Genomic DNA, 14,403 nt, shown 5'->3' on the forward strand with positions numbered 1-14,403 from the left:
ACTTAAAGTGGATCCGAGGTGAACTTTTACACATTGCATAATTGTGTTCCTTTCCTATTGTTTATAGGGCATTCCTCAAGCCAAATACTTTTTTGTTTTTGTTTTAATACTCTAATTCCCTATAAACTAAATAAGCCACACCCACAGGTTCAGAGAGCCTTGGCAGTAGCAAGGGCTCATGGGAGCTCAGTCTGGGCAGGAGGAGGGGGAGGTGTTACTAGCCAGAGATTTCAGAAGCAGAGGGGAGGAGGGAGGAGGAGAGGGGATTAGGCTGAGTGCTCAAGATACAGATAAGCCTGCCTCTGTGTAATGTTTACAAACAACATGGCTGCTGTCATTGTATCACAGGAATAAATAATAATTTTCTATTAAAACTGTTTGCAGCTAGCTTTGCTGTGTAAACCATCTAAACTTTAGATACGATATGTAGACAAGTTACTTGCTATAGTTAGTTTTTCATCTCAGATCCGCTTTAAAGAGTAGATTTAAATATAAAATAAAACTGTGGAATATCTTAAAAAGTCATTTTTTAGGAGAAGGAAGATAGATACAATTGTTTATTTCATTAGCTTATTTTCACCTCAGGTGCCCTTTAAATCAATCAGAAAATTATCCTTACCAGAATTCAATTCTAATCCATCCCTGATCAAACCCCTTAGTGTGCCTGACCACTGTCTGAAAGCAATGGAGTAACTAAAACCAAAGGGGCCCCCCAGCAAAACTTCAATGCAGCCCCTCAATGTTCACACCTGTTCCCTTGCCAACCTTTGGTGGCTCTCAGCCTTGGGACCCGTCTCACAAGGGCCAGAAAAGAAGTGTGGCCATCATTTTTCACACCTATACCAAGTATGACACCTGATCTGAAGAATGGACTCCTTATCGGAGGTAGTAGTTAGGGCTCTCTCACAGCTCCCGCCCTCCCTGCGTTCGTTCTGGCTGCTCCGTTCTAGTTATGCCCATTTCTAAAAGTGCAGCACTCAAATCTTCCCCCCCACCTTTCCTCTCAGCAGTCACAGGAGGTCCCCCAGGCCATCAGTGGTTAAGGGGACACTACAAACCTCATGAGCAAGAAAGCCGGCTGAGCACTAGGAAGCGGGACCACAATACAGCGGGGCACTGGACACTTCTGACAAGAGGAACGGGACAAGAGAGGTGTGACGAGGGCACCTCACCAGAACCTGTCCGGCAGCCTCTGGCTGGACTCCAAATGGTGTGACTTTCAAAGGAAAGATTGAATGGGAGAGGATGGTGAGAGGATGAGGAGAGGATGTGCATGTGACGCAATGGAAACAGATTTTGAGCCACACTGAATGACACGTGCGGACGTTACCTGTTCTGAGCTCAGGTAGTGGATGGGGACTGTTCCAAGGTTGCGGGTAGTGCGGGGGGGGGGGGGGGGGGGGGGGGGGTCATGTTTTTGGTGGAACAGGTAGCAATGGAACTTGATCTTGGAGGTGCAGATAGCGACAGGACCTGTTCTGGAAGGGGGGGAAACGTCTAGAGGTAGAGATGGGAGCTATTCTGGGGGACAGGCAGCGATGGGAGCTATTGTTATAAAATGGGATTAAAAAGTGTTCGTTTAAAAAAACAAAGTCCTCACGAGATAGTAAAATGTGGATTTTAATTAAACGTTATTGATCTTCGTAGATGTTCAATATTCAATAATGTCCAGTTCTTTGGTACATAAAAAATCAGTTACAAAAGATATAAAAACAGAATGAGTAAATTGCTGTATAATCTGTATATCGAATCTATTGTCTGTAGTAATCTTCTTTGAACATATGTATATTTGTATATGTCTCTGTCATGTAAAGAGAATGAATGAATGAATGTGTGTGTGTGTATGTATGAGTGAGTGAGTCCAGAACTTCTTGCTAGTTCTTATACATGTTAGTTCCCAGTATTCCTACTGTTGTGCCTTCTGATTGGGCCAGCAATAATGCAATGATGTAACTCTTGAATTTTCACTCTATATGGAACGAAGCCTCTTTTACTAACTCAGACTAACCTAGAATTACATCACCCAGCAACCACCTGCTGCCTAAAGTCAGGATACAATTTCAGCCACCCGATGCCCGGCTTGACAGAGATCATTTTGTAATGACTTCTGTGACCTTAAATTCCACAAGGGAAGGCCACATGCTTAAGGTCACATGCTCTAAGCTCAGCAGACTTCTGACAATTCATTATAAACCAAGTTAGCATTATATACTGTATATCCATTAAAGCAGTATTGTCACCATAAAAATCAAATTTCAACAGCAACTGGTCTGAGCGTATTAAGTGATAAAGATGCTAATCCTGCATTCAAAACTTTTTTTGCTGTTATGGTTTGGAGTTATTACATACTTTAGGAGCACTGGCCCTTTAGTAGTCAGTGCCAAACAGTTGAATGCTGGGAGTTCTTTTTATCTATAATATATTCCTCCTCTTCCATTTATTTCCCTGCCTAGCTAATCACTTGTGTTTACAAGCAAGGCTGAGGTGACTCAGTGATTGGATGTGTAAATAAAAAAAAAAAAAAAAACTCTGGGAGGAGGGCAGCTAATGAATACACAATGAGCAAGAGAAGGGGGGGGGGGGGGGGGTAGAAGAGTCAGGGAGGATATGATGTCAGCATTAGCTTGGCAAGATGGCCACTGCCTAGAATAGGATTTTCTGCATTTCCTTTATAAAATTCACAGGAATCATATCATGGACAGTGCAACAAATCTGTTATGTAAGTAGAAGTAGTATTTATCTTCTTATATATGTGTTTTTTATTACTAGGTTAGCATGGGTGTCGCTTGTTCTTTAACCAATATTGTATAAGTATCACTATATTAAACAATAGCTTTGATATCTCAATCTCATGACACCATATACCAATACCTTAACTCTACAAATGGCAGGGCCCTTAGCCAAGTGCAGAAATCAAGTCATCAAATATTTTATATCATTTGATTAAAATCTCAAAACATTCAACATATAACAGCTATGCTGGGGGACAGGTAGCGATGGGAGCTGTTCTGGGGGACAGGTAGCGATGGGAGCTGTTCTGGGGGACAGGTAGCGATGGGAGCTATGCTGGGGGACAGGTAGCGATGGGAGCTATGCTGTGGGACAGGTAGCGATGGGAGCTATGCTGGGGGACAGGTAGCGATGGGAGCTGTTCTGGGGGACAGGTAGCGATGGGAGCTGTTCTGGGGAACAGGCAGCGATGGGAGCTATGCTGGGGGACAGGTAGCGATGGGAGCTATGCTGGGGGACAGGTAGCGATGGGAGCTATGCTGGGGGACAGGCAGCGATGGGAGCTATGCTGGGGGACAGGCAGCGATGGGAGCTATGCTGGGGGACAGGCAGCGATGGGAGCTATGCTGGGGGACAGGCAGCGATGGGAGCTATGCTGGGGGACAGGCAGCGATGGGAGCTATGCTGGGGGACAGGCAGCGATGGGAGCTATGCTGGGGGACAGGCAGCGATGGGAGCTATGCTGGGGGACAGGCAGCGATGGGAGCTATGCTGGGGGACAGGCAGCGATGGGAGCTATGCTGGGGGACAGGCAGCGATGGGAGCTATGCTGGGGGACAGGCAGCGATGGGAGCTATGCTGGGGGACAGGCAGCGATGGGAGCTATGCTGGGGGACAGGCAGCGATGGGAGCTATGCTGGGGGACAGGCAGCGATGGGAGCTATGCTGGGGGACAGGCAGCGATGGGAGCTATGCTGGGGGACAGGCAGCGATGGGAGCTATGCTGGGGGACAGGCAGCGATGGGAGCTATGCTGGGGGACAGGCAGCGATGGGAGCTATGCTGGGGGACAGGCAGCGATGGGAGCTATGCTGGGGGACAGGCAGCGATGGGAGCTATGCTGGGGGACAGGCAGCGATGGGAGCTATGCTGGGGGACAGGCAGCGATGGGAGCTATGCTGGGGGACAGGCAGCGATGGGAGCTATGCTGGGGGACAGGCAGCGATGGGAGCTATGCTGGGGGACAGGCAGCGATGGGAGCTATGCTGGGGGACAGGCAGCGATGGGAGCTATGCTGGGGGACAGGCAGCGATGGGAGCTATGCTGGGGGACAGGCAGCGATGGGAGCTATGCTGGGGGACAGGTAGCGATGGGAGCTATGCTGGGGGACAGGTAGTGATGGGAGGAGGGCAGCTAATGAATACATAATGAGCAAGAGAAGGGAGGGGGCAAACGAGTCAGGGAGGATATGATGTCAGCATTAGCTTGGCAAGATGGACACTGCCTAGAATAGGATTTTCTGCTTTTCCTTTATAAAATTCACAGGAATCATAACATGGACAGTGCAACAAATCTGTTATGTAAGTAGAAGTAGTATTTATCTTCTTATATATGTGTTTTTTATTACTAGGTTAGCATGGGTGTCGCTTGTTCTTTAAAGAGAACCAGAGATGAAGCACCCTCTTGTATTTTACCTTATAAATCAGTGGGAACATGACAGTAAACACCTAATCTGCCCTTTGTTTCATTGTTCTCTGTGTAATCTGACTGTTATCACGTCTGATAAGAATCCCCGACTGAGAAGTCAGGCTGCTCCGTCTAGCTTTGCTACAGAAAGATTATAGCTAAGTCTGTATTCTGTGGTGTTATTTCAAGCCCAAGCCTGCCCCCTTGTGGCTTTGCTATAATGACTCAGCTATAATCATTCCCAGCAAAGCCAGATTTAATTGCTCAGTCTGGGATTCTTGTGACTGCTGACAACAGACACTTTTAGCAGTGAGGAGGAAACAGAGAGCATGGTAAGTGTTTTCTCTAATGTTCTTACTGATATACATGGTAAAATACACAAGGGTGCTTCCTCTCTGGTTCCCTTTAACCAATATTGTATAAGTATCACTATATTAAACAATAGCTTTGATATCTCAATCTCATGACACCATATACCAATACCTTAACTCTACAAATGGCAGGGCCCTTAGCCAAGTGCAGAAATCAAGTCATCAAATATTTTATATCATTTGATTAAAATCTCAAAACATTCAACATATAACAGCTATGCTGGGGGACAGGTAGCGATGGGAGCTGTTCTGGGGGACAGGTAGTGATGGGAGCTGTTCTGGGGGACAGGTAGCGATGGGAGCTATGCTGGGGGACAGGTAGCGATGGGAGCTATGCTGGGGGACAGGCAGCGATGGGAGCTATGCTGGGGGACAGGCAGCGATGGGAGCTATGCTGGGGGACAGGCAGCGATGGGAGCTATGCTGGGGGACAGGCAGCGATGGGAGCTATGCTGGGGGACAGGCAGCGATGGGAGCTATGCTGGGGGACAGGCAGCAATGGGAGCTATGCTGGGGGACAGGCAGCAATGGGAGCTATGCTGGGGGACAGGCAGCAATGGGAGCTATGCTGGGGGACAGGCAGCAATGGGAGCTATGCTGGGGGACAGGCAGCAATGGGAGCTATGCTGGGGGACAGGTAGCGATGGGAGCTATGCTGGGGGACAGGTAGCGATGGGAGCTGTTCTGGGGGACAGGTAGTGATGGGAGCTGTTCTGGGGGACAGGCAGCGATGGGAGCTATGCTGGGGGACAGGCAGCGATGGGAGCTATGCTGGGGGACAGGCAGCGATGGGAGCTATGCTGGGGGACAGGCAGCGATGGGGCTTAGTGGGGGGGGGGGGGGAGGGGGGTAGTGAGAATTGGGTGTGGTACAATGTTATCTGTACTGCTGAAAATGTGTCAGCGCTTTATAAAATTGCCTCCAGCTCTATAAACATCACAGCAAACCGCAGTCTAACTTGTGTTCAGAAGACTCACCAGACTGTAGACCTCAATCTCTATTTTGAAGTGCGCGCTTGCATCGGTCCTGCAGTGAGAGAGGAAGGCCGGTTATTCACATGTAGAAATCAGTAATGCTGCACTACAACATGATGTAGGTACTAAATGCTTGGTTGAGAAGATGGTTTATCTAAGCCAAATAAAAAACAAAAAAAACGCTCAGCTGCCTGAAACTTTTTTTTTCCCAGCTACATCCCTGCCCACTTCTCCTAGTGTTGCTTACCCTAAACTGCCTAGCTATGTGGAATTCTCCTCCCAGGGTATTCTGAGGGACCAGGTATTATTGGCTCTGGCTTTGGAACTTTTAATAAACATACATTCACCTGCCAACGCTAAAAATGTTGCTACCTGGGATAAACTTAGAGGCTCAGAGACCAAATACAGTACACAGTTCTGATACTTACCCGGGGCTTCCTCCCGCCCCATAAACACGTCTAAGTCTCACGCCGTCCTCCCGCGGTCTGCCATTCAGCCGCGGTGATCTTCTTTACCAGACTCAGTGACGTCAGTCCGGGTCCACTGCGCATGCACGGGAGGTCTGCACATGCGCAGTACACCCTGACTGGCATCGACGGAGGATGGTAACGGAGATCACAGCGGCAGAACGGCAGACCACAGGAGGACGGCGTGGGACTAAAACGTGTTTATGGGGCGGGAGGAAGCCCCGGGTAAGTATCAAAACTGTGTACTGTATTTGGTCTCTGAGCCTCTTTAAGAATGTAAATCGGGGTAAGGAAAGATTTTACAATGGGCTAACACTGACTAAAGAACTTCAGTGTTCTCCCCAGTCCTTATTAGGTGGGCGGGCCGCATGGCTGTTTTGAAACCCCGCCCAGGTGCTATCCAAGGCCAGCCCGCATTTACACAAAGTTCTGCTCTGCCATCTGCTTGCACAGTGCAGGTCTCCCACTGCACAGCCGTTCCCAGTTTCGGCTGCGCTGCCCGTCCGTAGAGTCCTTCATCAGACCTCCAGATCAGCGGCAGCCTGCAGGGATATGATCGAGAGGAGCAATGTGTGGTGACGCGTCAGACTTCAAATGTAGGAAGTTGTATTGAAGTCTATGGCGCATTACTGTACATCGCTCCCCTCTCTCACCCCTGCGGGTTGCCGCTGATCTGAAGGTCTGACGGGCAGGCAGCGCAGCCTGATCTAGGGAGCACATCCTCCAGTCCTTCCTCTCCTATCCGTAGAGCGGCCTGGCCAGTGCTCCCCTGGGCTGCAGCCAATCCAGTCTCCTGTCTGTGCTCTCCTTGCAGCCGATCATGGCTTTGAAGATTGACACTGGGCTCCAGCAGAAGCCCCAATACACGGACAACTTCGTTCAGAGCATCATGGAGGGCACAGAGTCCAGCAAGCGACAGGAGGGTGTGCTGGTGGCCGGGGACATGGGCGCTACTACATGAAGGCCATCCAGCTCATCATCCAGATCCTGGCTGCCAATGGGATGAGCACTGGGAGGTGGTGACATTGGGGAAGGTTAAGGGGAGGTGTTAAGAGTGCAAGCTCACTGGATCAGGGCAGAGGGGTGCCCTATACTGCAGGGTGTAATAAGCATAGTGGTATAGAATGGTTGTAGTAATACGTGGGCTGCAATGTGCAGTGGTTTGCAAAAGTATTCGGCCCCCATGAAGTTTTCCACATTTTGTCACATTACTGCCACAAACATGAATCAACGTTATTGGAATTCCACGTGAAAGTCCAATACAAAGTGGTGTACATGTGAGAAGTGGAACGAAAATCATGCATGATTCCAAACATTTTTTTACAAATAAATAACTGCAAAGTGGGGTGTGCGTAATTATTCAGCCCACTTTGGTTCGAGTGCCGTCAGTTGCCCATAGACATTGCCTGATGAGTGCTAATGACTAAATAGAGTGCACCTGTGTTTAATCTAATGTCAGTACAAATACAGCTGCTCTGTGAGGGCCTCAGAGGTTGTCTAAGAGAATATTGGGAGCAACAACACCATGAAGTCCAAAGAACACACCAGACAGGTCTGGGATAAAGTTATTGAGAAATTTAAAGCAGGCTGAGGCTACAAAAAGATTTCCAAAGCCTTGAAAATCCCACAGAGCACTGTTCAAGCGATCATTCAGAAATGGAAGGAGTATGGCACAACTGTAAACCTACCAAGACAAGGCTCTCCACCTAAACTCACAGGCCGAACAAGGAGAGCGCTGATCAGAAATGCAGTCAAGAGGCCCATGGTGACTCTGGACGAGCTGTAGAGATCTACAGCTCAGGTGGGGGAATCTGTCCATAGGACAACTATTAGTCGTGCACTGCACAAAGTTGGCCTTTATGGAAGAGTGGCAAGAAGAAAGCCATTGTTAACAGAAAGCATAAGAAGTCCCGTTTGCAGTTTGCCACAAGCCATGTGGGGGACACAGCAAACATGTGGAAGAAGGTGCTCTGGTCAGATGAGACCAAAACTGAACTTTTTGGCCAAAATGCAAAACGCTATGTGTGGCAGAAAACTAACACTGCACATCACTCTGAACACAGCATCCCCACTGTCAAATATGGTGGTGGCAGCATCATGCTCGGGGGGGGGGGGGGGGGTGCTTCTCTTCAGCAGGGACAGGGAAGCTGGTCAGAGTTGATGGGAAGATGGATGGAGCCAAATATAGGGCAATCTTGGAAGAAAACCTCTTGGAGACTGCAAAAGACTTGAGACTGGGGCGGAGGTTCACCTTCCAGCAGGACAACGACCCTAAACATAAAGCCAGGGCAACAATGGAATGGTTTAAAACAAAACATATCCATGTGTTAGAATGGCCCAGTCAAAGTCCAGATCTAAATCCAATCGAGAATCTGTGGCAAGATCTGAAAACTGCTGTTCACAAATGCTTCCATCTAATCTGACTGAGCTGGAGCTGTTTTGCAAAGAAGAATGGGCAAGGATTTCAGTCTCTAGATGTGCAAAGCTGGTAGAGACATACCCTAAAAGACTGGCAGCTGTAATTGCAGCAAAAGGTGGTTCTACAAAGTATTGACTCAGGGGGCTGAATAATTACGCACACCCCACTTTGCAGTTATTTATTTGTAAAAAATGTTTGGAATGATGTATGATTTTCGATCCACTTCTCACATGTACACCACTTTGTGTTGGTCTTTCACGTGGCATTCCAATAAAATTGATTCATGTTTGTGGCAGTAATGTGACAAAATGTGGAAAACTTCAAGGGGGCCGAATACTTTTTCAAACCACTGTATGTGCTGTAATGTATTGTCCTGTGCTGTAATGTAAGGAGGGTGATGGGATGTGATCACTAAAAAGCTATGGAGCCTCTAGGTGGGTGCAATAATATGTGGCGTGTGGTGGGTGCTTACTGAATGCAATAATATGTGGAATGTGATAGCGGTGCAGTAGTGTATGAAATGTGTGAGTGCAATAACCTATGTTATAAGGAAGGACTCGGTATTGTTTGAGTTGTCTATTGGGAGATTTGTGGAGCTGCAGTTATGTATTAGGTGAGGGTAATGGGGGTGAAGGGATGCATGGGAGGTGATAAGGAGCACAAGGGTGTATGGGATGTGATAGGGGGTACAGCAATGCATGGGACCTGATAGGAGGTGCAGGGATGCATGGGACGTGGTAGGGGTTTCAGTACTGGATGAGATGTGATATGGAGTATAGGAATGCATTGGTCGTGATAGGAGTTAGAGTAATGCATGGGACATGATAGGGGGTGCTGGGAAGCATGGGCCATGATAGGGTGCAGGGATGTCCTATGTCGTAAGCAGAGTTGCCAACCCTGCATTCCCCTGGTCGCGCCCCGCCCGGCTACTTCTTCATGCCACCCGGCTGGAAAAAAATTCTGGGGAGAACACTGGACTTAGAAATTATATACTATAGTAGAAACAATTTTATGCTTTATATTATTTTCCACTACTGTTCCTCTGTAATGTTCTCGTCTCTATTTACAGCTAATCTATTGTTCACCAACACAGAGAAACCGTCCACTAAATCTTGCTGTGTCCTGGAGTGAAGGGACAGCTGTCATTGCGAGGTACTTACAGGGTAACCATAGTGGGGAATATGATGGTATCACCAGTCTGGGCATCAGCAGCACTGGCCACGGGCGTGGCTACAACATCATGGCTCCCGTAGCGGATGAGTATGAGGAAATAGTGACCGAGGGCTCCTGAAACAGACATACGCTTCAATTCACTTAAACACATTCGGTAAAAAGTAAAGGGTGCGTAAAATACTGTATTGGTGGTTTTAGACTTTTTTTCCCCCCCAAATTCACCTGTAAAAGGATTTTCACATATTTCAGCTACACGACAAAACACTAAGATTTTTACCTCATACAGCATTTCATTTGGTATTTTAAAGGGAACCTTAACTGAACGGCTGTCACTTAGTTTCGTTTTTGACGGCTCACCAGTCGGCCGGCGTATAATTATTGGACCCATTCCCTACTGCAATTAGCGATGTTGCGGACCGCAATGCGGTAAAATATTTGCGCTGCCGCATTCCGCACGCATAAATATGTGGCAACGCGTGTGACAGCGCCAATTGCAGTAGGGAATCCGTCCAATAATACACATGGCGGCCGGCCAACTGGTGAGTCGTCAAAAACGAAACTAAGTGACAGCGGGGGACCAGAGGATTCCAGAGCGGCGCCGAGGGCACAGGACTGCTGCAGGGGGCTGGTAATAGCCCCAGGTAAGTGAAACTCTTTACCCCCCGTTCAGTTAAGGTTCCCTTTAAAGGAGTACTGTAGGGGGAAAGAGTTGAACTTACCCGGGGCTTCTAATGGTCCCCCACAGACGTCCTGTGCCCGCGCAGCCACTCACCGATGCTCCGGCCCCACCTCCGGTTCACCTCTGGAATTTCAGACTTTAAAGTCAGAAAACCACTGCGCCTGCGTTGCCGTGTCCTCCCTCCCGCTGACGTCACCAGGGTTGTATTGCTCAGGCCCAGTATGTTCTGTGCCTGCGCAGTACGCTCCTGGTGACGTCAGAGGGAGCGAGGACCAGGGCTGTGGAGTCGGTCCAAAAATCCACCGACTCCGACTCCTCAGTTTAGGATTCCACCGACTCCGACTCCACGACTCCTCTAATTTGCATATTACAATTTTGTTGATTAAAAGTATGTAACATGAAATTCGTCTCTTAACTGCCAACGCTTAGGAATTTTACAAGACAACTGAAGTGAGAATGATATGTAGACTACTATATTTATTCCCTTTAGACTAAAACTAGTCCTTGGTAAGAGTACTTGTAAAAGGTACAAACCGGAACAAAGAACATCTATCAGGCCCTAGGCAATGTAAGTGTGGGTACATGTAAGAATGATGTGCAGGTACTCAGCAGGGGAATGAGGGGATTGTAAACAGACAACACCTTAGTGTTCAATGTGCACAGCATTCTCAGTGGATTCCCTGCAGCTCTGTGAGGAGTGCATATGTAGAGTATAGTACTACTGTGTAACAAAGTAAACCTGAGACAGATGAAATTAAAGTTTTATACATACCTGGGGCTTCCTCCAGCCGCCTTCAGGATAATCAGTCCCTTGTTGTCCTCCTCCACCATCTGCTATGAGTCCAGGTACTTGAGCCAGTCAGGCGTAGTGCGCATGCACACACTCCGGCGCCAGGAGCATACTACACCTGTGCAGCACTATTGCGCAGGTGCAGAATGTTCCTGGCTGTGGGAGCGGCATGCGGCCGGACAGCGCTGACTGGCTGAATTACCAGGACTCATAGCAGAAGATCCGGGTGGAGGAGGACAGTGAGGGACTGATTAGCTTAAAGGGGGCTGGAGGAAGCCCCTGGTATGTATAAAACTTTACTTTTCATCCGTTTCAGTTACCCTTTAATTTGTAGTCACCAAACCAAATTTTAATAACATATCAAATTATTTTATTTCATCAGCAAAGGGAGTGCATACATTTGCATAAATCAGCATCAATGCAGAATTATTTCCATCTCGTTGTCCATCTCTATTAGTGACACAGCTACACATCAGGCTTTATACTTACAGCATAGATGTTATTTAGTATATATAAGAGATTCCTGTGTACACATCATATATACAGTCACAATCAGATATGTATATCTGACCTTAAAAATACGGGGACTGCTTTATTGAAGCAGCACAAGTAACTAATTTTGATTGGTTTATTTCATTTTTGTGGACTAAGCACAGCTATTACTGTATCTATACTGTATATATACATTATTTTTAATGACTATTATCTGAGAAATAGAACATTTTATCATATTTTCTATTTTAATTACAGTTACAAATTCATTAGGAGTCGGAGTCGGTGCATTTTTTCCCGACTGACTCCAGGCACCCAAAATTGCCCGACTCCACGACTCTGACTCCACAGCCCTGGCGAGGACACAGCCATGCAGGTACAGTGGTTGAAGGCATTCGCAATAATTCAGCTTTAAAGGAAAACTTAAGTCAAATAAAAAAAATGACATTTACTCACCTGGGGCATCCCTCAGCACCCCGAAGCTGGATGGTGCCCTCGCAGCCCCGCTCCGATCGTCCTGTCCCCGCCGGCGGCTACTTCCGGTTCGGCGACAGCCGCCGACAGGCTGGGAACGCGGCTGATTTTCCGCGTTCCCAGCCGCTGCTATCACCCTCTATGCTGCTATAGCGTCTATATATACGCTATAGCAGCATATAGCGTCTATATATACGCTATAGCAGCATAGAGGGTGATAGCAGCGGCTGGGAACGCGGAAAATCAGCCGCGTTCCCAGCCTGTCGGCGGCTGTCGCCGAACCGGAAGTAGCCGCCGGCGGGGACAGGACGATCGGAGCGGGGCTGCGAGGGCACCATCCAGCTTCGGGGTGCTGAGGGATGCCCCAGGTGAGTAAATGTCATTTTTTTTATTTGACTTAAGTTTTCCTTTAAGTGAGCAACTGTGCTTTCCCATGATGCATCACTCCTAAATATGTAAACTATCTCTAGAGATAATTTGTATATTCCGTAGTGATGCCATTAGCAGCTTATTAACCATTAATAACTACATTATAATATTGTGAAATTAGGGAAATATATATGTTTTTATCAATGTGGAATGAAACCCAGCATTTCTTTGCTCTAAATTATTTACAGCATTTTTTTACTAGAACAACATTCAAAGCGTTAAACACAGGATTTACAACCTCAGTGCAGAGAAAGCTGGACGCATCCAAACTGGAGATAATGTTATCTTGTGTTTACTTCATTATATCAAGTGAGGAATGTAAACACTTCTCTGACACTTCAGACTCTCCTGAACACAGACAGATACACAGAAAGCATTTCTCCATACAATACAATATGAAAACACGTTATGAATAAAATGCAAAGTCAGCTCACAGAGAAAAAAACTGTACTTTGGGAACTTGTAACTTCTAAATGAGTAAGAATACTTATACACAAAAGCAAATAGGCTAACCGTATGGCATATAAAAAGTAGGAAAAAATGTTTTTATTGAATATAATGTCAGGATTTTATACCGCTTTAATAAACTTTCTTATTTTCCTGAATAGTGTCATTGTTTTCCCCCTTTCTCTGCCATTTCCTCCCTTGTATAACCTTCCGGATAGCTGGTCCTTACCCCATGCTCTAATCTTTGTGAATTCACATTTATGAGGCATTTGTGACGTCGGTACTTTCAGTCTTCCATGCAACCACCCTAGTGAATTAACATTTCACAAAAGGTCTGGTAAAGCCAGTTTTCTGCTTTCCCACATGCAGTGACGCTTGGTGAGCTGAAGCCTTTCAGAGAGGATGCAAACAACCGGTAGGACACAAACACCTCTACACTGAGGAGTACCTGAGCTGCGCAGTGTGGTGCACACATAGTCCACCTTCAGTGGAAGCTGGATTTCCGAGATAGTGACTGAGCCGTGACAAGGTGTCAGCTTTCCTGGAGGAGAAGATGCTGGCTCCTCAGGTCGCTCTCCTCGGAGTCTGTCCAGTTCCTTCAGTAGAGCCTTCTTCTTTTCAGCTAGAAACGATAGTTAAAGTCATTGGGAGTCTATAATAAAAAAAAGAAACCAGATACTGGGAGAGGGAAGGCTCTGAGTCCTAATTGAGCCTTCCCGCTCCTCTCCCGATGCAGCACTGGCTCCCCTGTTTGAATCCTCCGCCGCGGGGGACTTCGGAAGTCTTCAGGAGCACGAGTCCTCTCGAAGACAGGTGGCTCCATACTGCGGTTGCGTGATACAGGGCGCGTGCGCAGTGTGGAGCCGCTTGTCTTCAGGAGCACTCAGGCGCCTAAAGACTTTGCGAAGTCAGCAGAGTGAGCAGTTTTTGACCAAATCAGTCAAATACTGCTCCCGGGGACATCGCTGCACCGAGAGAGGAGATGGAAGGCTCATTAAGACCCAGAGCCTCCCTCTCCATAGGTAAGTATCTGGCTTTTTTTTTTTTAAAGCACGGTTTCCATTTACTTTAAGATCAGTTGCTTCAGCCGTTTACTCTGCTTACTCACTGGTTACTAAGAGGAGACGCTCGGCCTCAGCTTCCTGACGAGTGCCCTTGCCATGTTCAGCGTCCACACAGTAGCTCAAGGCACAACTTGCCTGCTCAATAATACGTTGTAGAGAAGAGACCTCCTTATTGAGAAGCTGTTGGAAGTATAAAACAGGCGTTATCC

At 47.4% G+C, this 14,403-nt stretch overlaps 2 protein-coding genes across 4 annotated transcripts in view; one reads left to right on the forward strand and one right to left on the reverse strand.

Annotated features, from left to right (window-relative positions):
• The window catches only part of LDHD (lactate dehydrogenase D), a 324,776-nt gene that overhangs the window by 105,805 nt on the left and 204,568 nt on the right, over window positions 1-14,403 (forward strand). The window lies entirely within an intron of this gene.
• The window catches only part of LOC137538930 (anillin-like), a 93,436-nt gene that overhangs the window by 36,905 nt on the left and 42,128 nt on the right, over window positions 1-14,403 (reverse strand). For both annotated transcript variants that reach the window (XM_068261364.1, XM_068261365.1), the window contains exons 13-16: window positions 14,239-14,374; window positions 13,579-13,752; window positions 9,807-9,933; window positions 5,764-5,812 (exon numbers count right to left, since the gene is read on the reverse strand). In XM_068261364.1, coding sequence (XP_068117465.1) covers window positions 5,764-5,812; window positions 9,807-9,933; window positions 13,579-13,752; window positions 14,239-14,374 — 486 coding nt within the window. The remainder of the gene's footprint in view (window positions 1-5,763; window positions 5,813-9,806; window positions 9,934-13,578; window positions 13,753-14,238; window positions 14,375-14,403) is intronic.

The sequence above is a fragment of the Hyperolius riggenbachi genome, chromosome 11 (assembly GCF_040937935.1).
Source record: "Hyperolius riggenbachi isolate aHypRig1 chromosome 11, aHypRig1.pri, whole genome shotgun sequence".
NCBI classification, from domain to species: Eukaryota; Metazoa; Chordata; class Amphibia; order Anura; family Hyperoliidae; genus Hyperolius; species Hyperolius riggenbachi.